The 2187-nt window shown below is 31.9% G+C and overlaps 1 protein-coding gene across 1 annotated transcript; it reads left to right on the forward strand.

Annotated features, from left to right (window-relative positions):
• The first annotated feature begins 768 nt into the window (after nt 1–768).
• Nucleotides 769–1909, forward strand: LOC8275858 (glyoxylase I 4). The gene is made up of 3 exons (XM_002524420.4): nt 769–1145; nt 1236–1341; nt 1432–1909. The coding sequence occupies exons 1-3, from the start codon at nt 988–990 to the stop codon at nt 1747–1749; spliced, it is 582 nt and encodes a 193-aa protein (XP_002524466.2). The 5' UTR covers nt 769–987; the 3' UTR covers nt 1750–1909.
• Nucleotides 1910–2187: the final 278 nt, after the last annotated feature.

A 2187-nucleotide genomic window follows, 5' to 3' on the forward strand; every position in this document is an offset into this window, starting at 1 on the left:
TCACTGCATTTTGAGGGTTTAACATCATAAGAATAACAACACTTTAAGGATTTAAGAAGAAAAATACAACAATTCATCACTAAAATTAAAAAATATATATTATAATAAAAATTTCTCCTGCGAAAATAGTATAAATTGAGGAAGAGATAGTAATTTATAATTTAATTGATCTCGATAGTTTTGATATCGATGATAGTTGTTATTATTAAAATTATTGTTGGAAAAAAAAAAAGAAGAATAAAGAAGAAAGGATGGTTCTTTTTATGTTTTGATATTTCTCTTCTAGCAAAATTATGTCGTTTTCACTCAACAATTTAGTTGCTAATTTATTTAATTTTCCAGCAATTAGCCTAAGAAAAGCAAGAAATGGCAAAAAAAAAAAAAAAAAAAAAAAGGAAAAATAGAAGGAAGGACAGCGAATACACAGTCAGTCTTCATTGATTGGTTGAGAAAGGATGGGATCCTTGTCTGCTACAGTGCTACTATAAAAAAAAAGCTGAATGGGCCAACAAAACTTAATGCTATTGCCAACTTTCAGTCTCAGCCGAAAACGTGGAATCTACGTGTAATAATATCCATTACTATCCAAAAACCATATAGGAGAAAGAAAGAAGCTATTGTTTGTAATTCAAAAAGTAAAGGAAAAGAAAGAAACTAAAGATAATTATTTTTAAAAAAAACGTGTAGAAAAATGGTTACAAGCTTCTCCTCTCTTCTATAAATAGTTGCAGCAAAGAGGCATCTGAATAATCTCTTCATTATCTCCTTCTCTTAATTACCCTCTTTCTGTAATACTCATTATTTTGTGTCCATTCTCTTCTTATATTCAGCTTAATCATATTTTTTCAGCTATAGTATATTAATTACCCTCTTTCTGTAATACTCAGTATTTTTTGTGTCCATTCTCTTCTTATATTCAGCTTAATCATATTTTTTCAGCTATAGTATATAATACATTCTTGGTTCTTGTTGCATTTTGAAGAAAGAATGAAGGGAAGTATAAAGAACAACCCTCTGCAGCTAAAATCATTAAATCATATTTCCGTTGTGTGTAGATCACTTAAGAAATCTATCGACTTCTACCAAGATGTTCTTGGGTTCTTTCCTGTCAGAAGGCCTGGCTCATTTGACTTTGATGGTGCCTGGTATGTTTCATTAATCAAGAATGTTAGATTTATATATGTATCTTTATCTATGAGAATGTTTTTAAGTTTATATTCTTTTAAAAATTGCAGGTTGTTCAATTACGGCATTGGAATACACCTTCTGCAATCTGAAGATCCTGAGAACATGCCCAAGATTAACCAGATTAATCCCAAGGACAATCACATCTCTTTCCAGGTTATTTACATTTATATCATTTTTATCTGTCTCCGAACTGCAAAATTTAGGGGGTAAGCTACTAAATCAATAATGCATATGTTTTGACAGTGTGAGAGCATGGCAACGGTGGAGAAAAGATTGCAAGAGATGAAGGTGGAGTACGTAAAGGGAAGAGTAGAGGAAGGCGGAATTTATGTTGATCAATTGTTTTTTCACGACCCAGATGGATCAATGATCGAAATTTGCAACTGTGATGTTCTTCCAGTGATTCCACTAGGTGGTGACAATAACAATAATGTCATGGTTCGATCATGTTCACTTCTAAATTGCAATATTCAGCAGCAGCAGCAGATGCAACAAGCTGTGCATATGCAGGCTTCTATGCCTAACGTTGGGGCATATGGTTATCCTACATTGGACATATAAAAGTATCTATAATGTACGGGCAAACCTGTTAACTTGATGTTAATATAGTTATGCCCAAATATGATTACTCTTAATTGTTAACCATTCACACTCTTTTAATTTAGTATTACTGTTTTTGAGTTCTATATAATAATACTAGTAATTTCTCTTTTCGCTTTCAGAAGCATTGAAACTGAAACTTCTTTCTTCTGTTCTTTCTTTTTTCTTCTGAAAATACATGGAAATAACTTCTATACCCTTACTGGCATGGATATATAGGATCGAGGAAGAATCCAAGCACCAGAACAAGCACACAAATAGAATCAAACAAGTGAAAAAATTAAAATTGGATTTGAATTTGAAAAGGTGACCTTAAAGGACCACATAGATGGCAATAAGTTCCACAAGGTTGCTAGGAATACTCAGAAATTCTGGTATTTATTTAACTCACTTAGTACA

Source organism: Ricinus communis, chromosome 3, assembly GCF_019578655.1.
Source record: "Ricinus communis isolate WT05 ecotype wild-type chromosome 3, ASM1957865v1, whole genome shotgun sequence".
Taxonomy (NCBI): domain Eukaryota; kingdom Viridiplantae; phylum Streptophyta; class Magnoliopsida; order Malpighiales; family Euphorbiaceae; genus Ricinus; species Ricinus communis.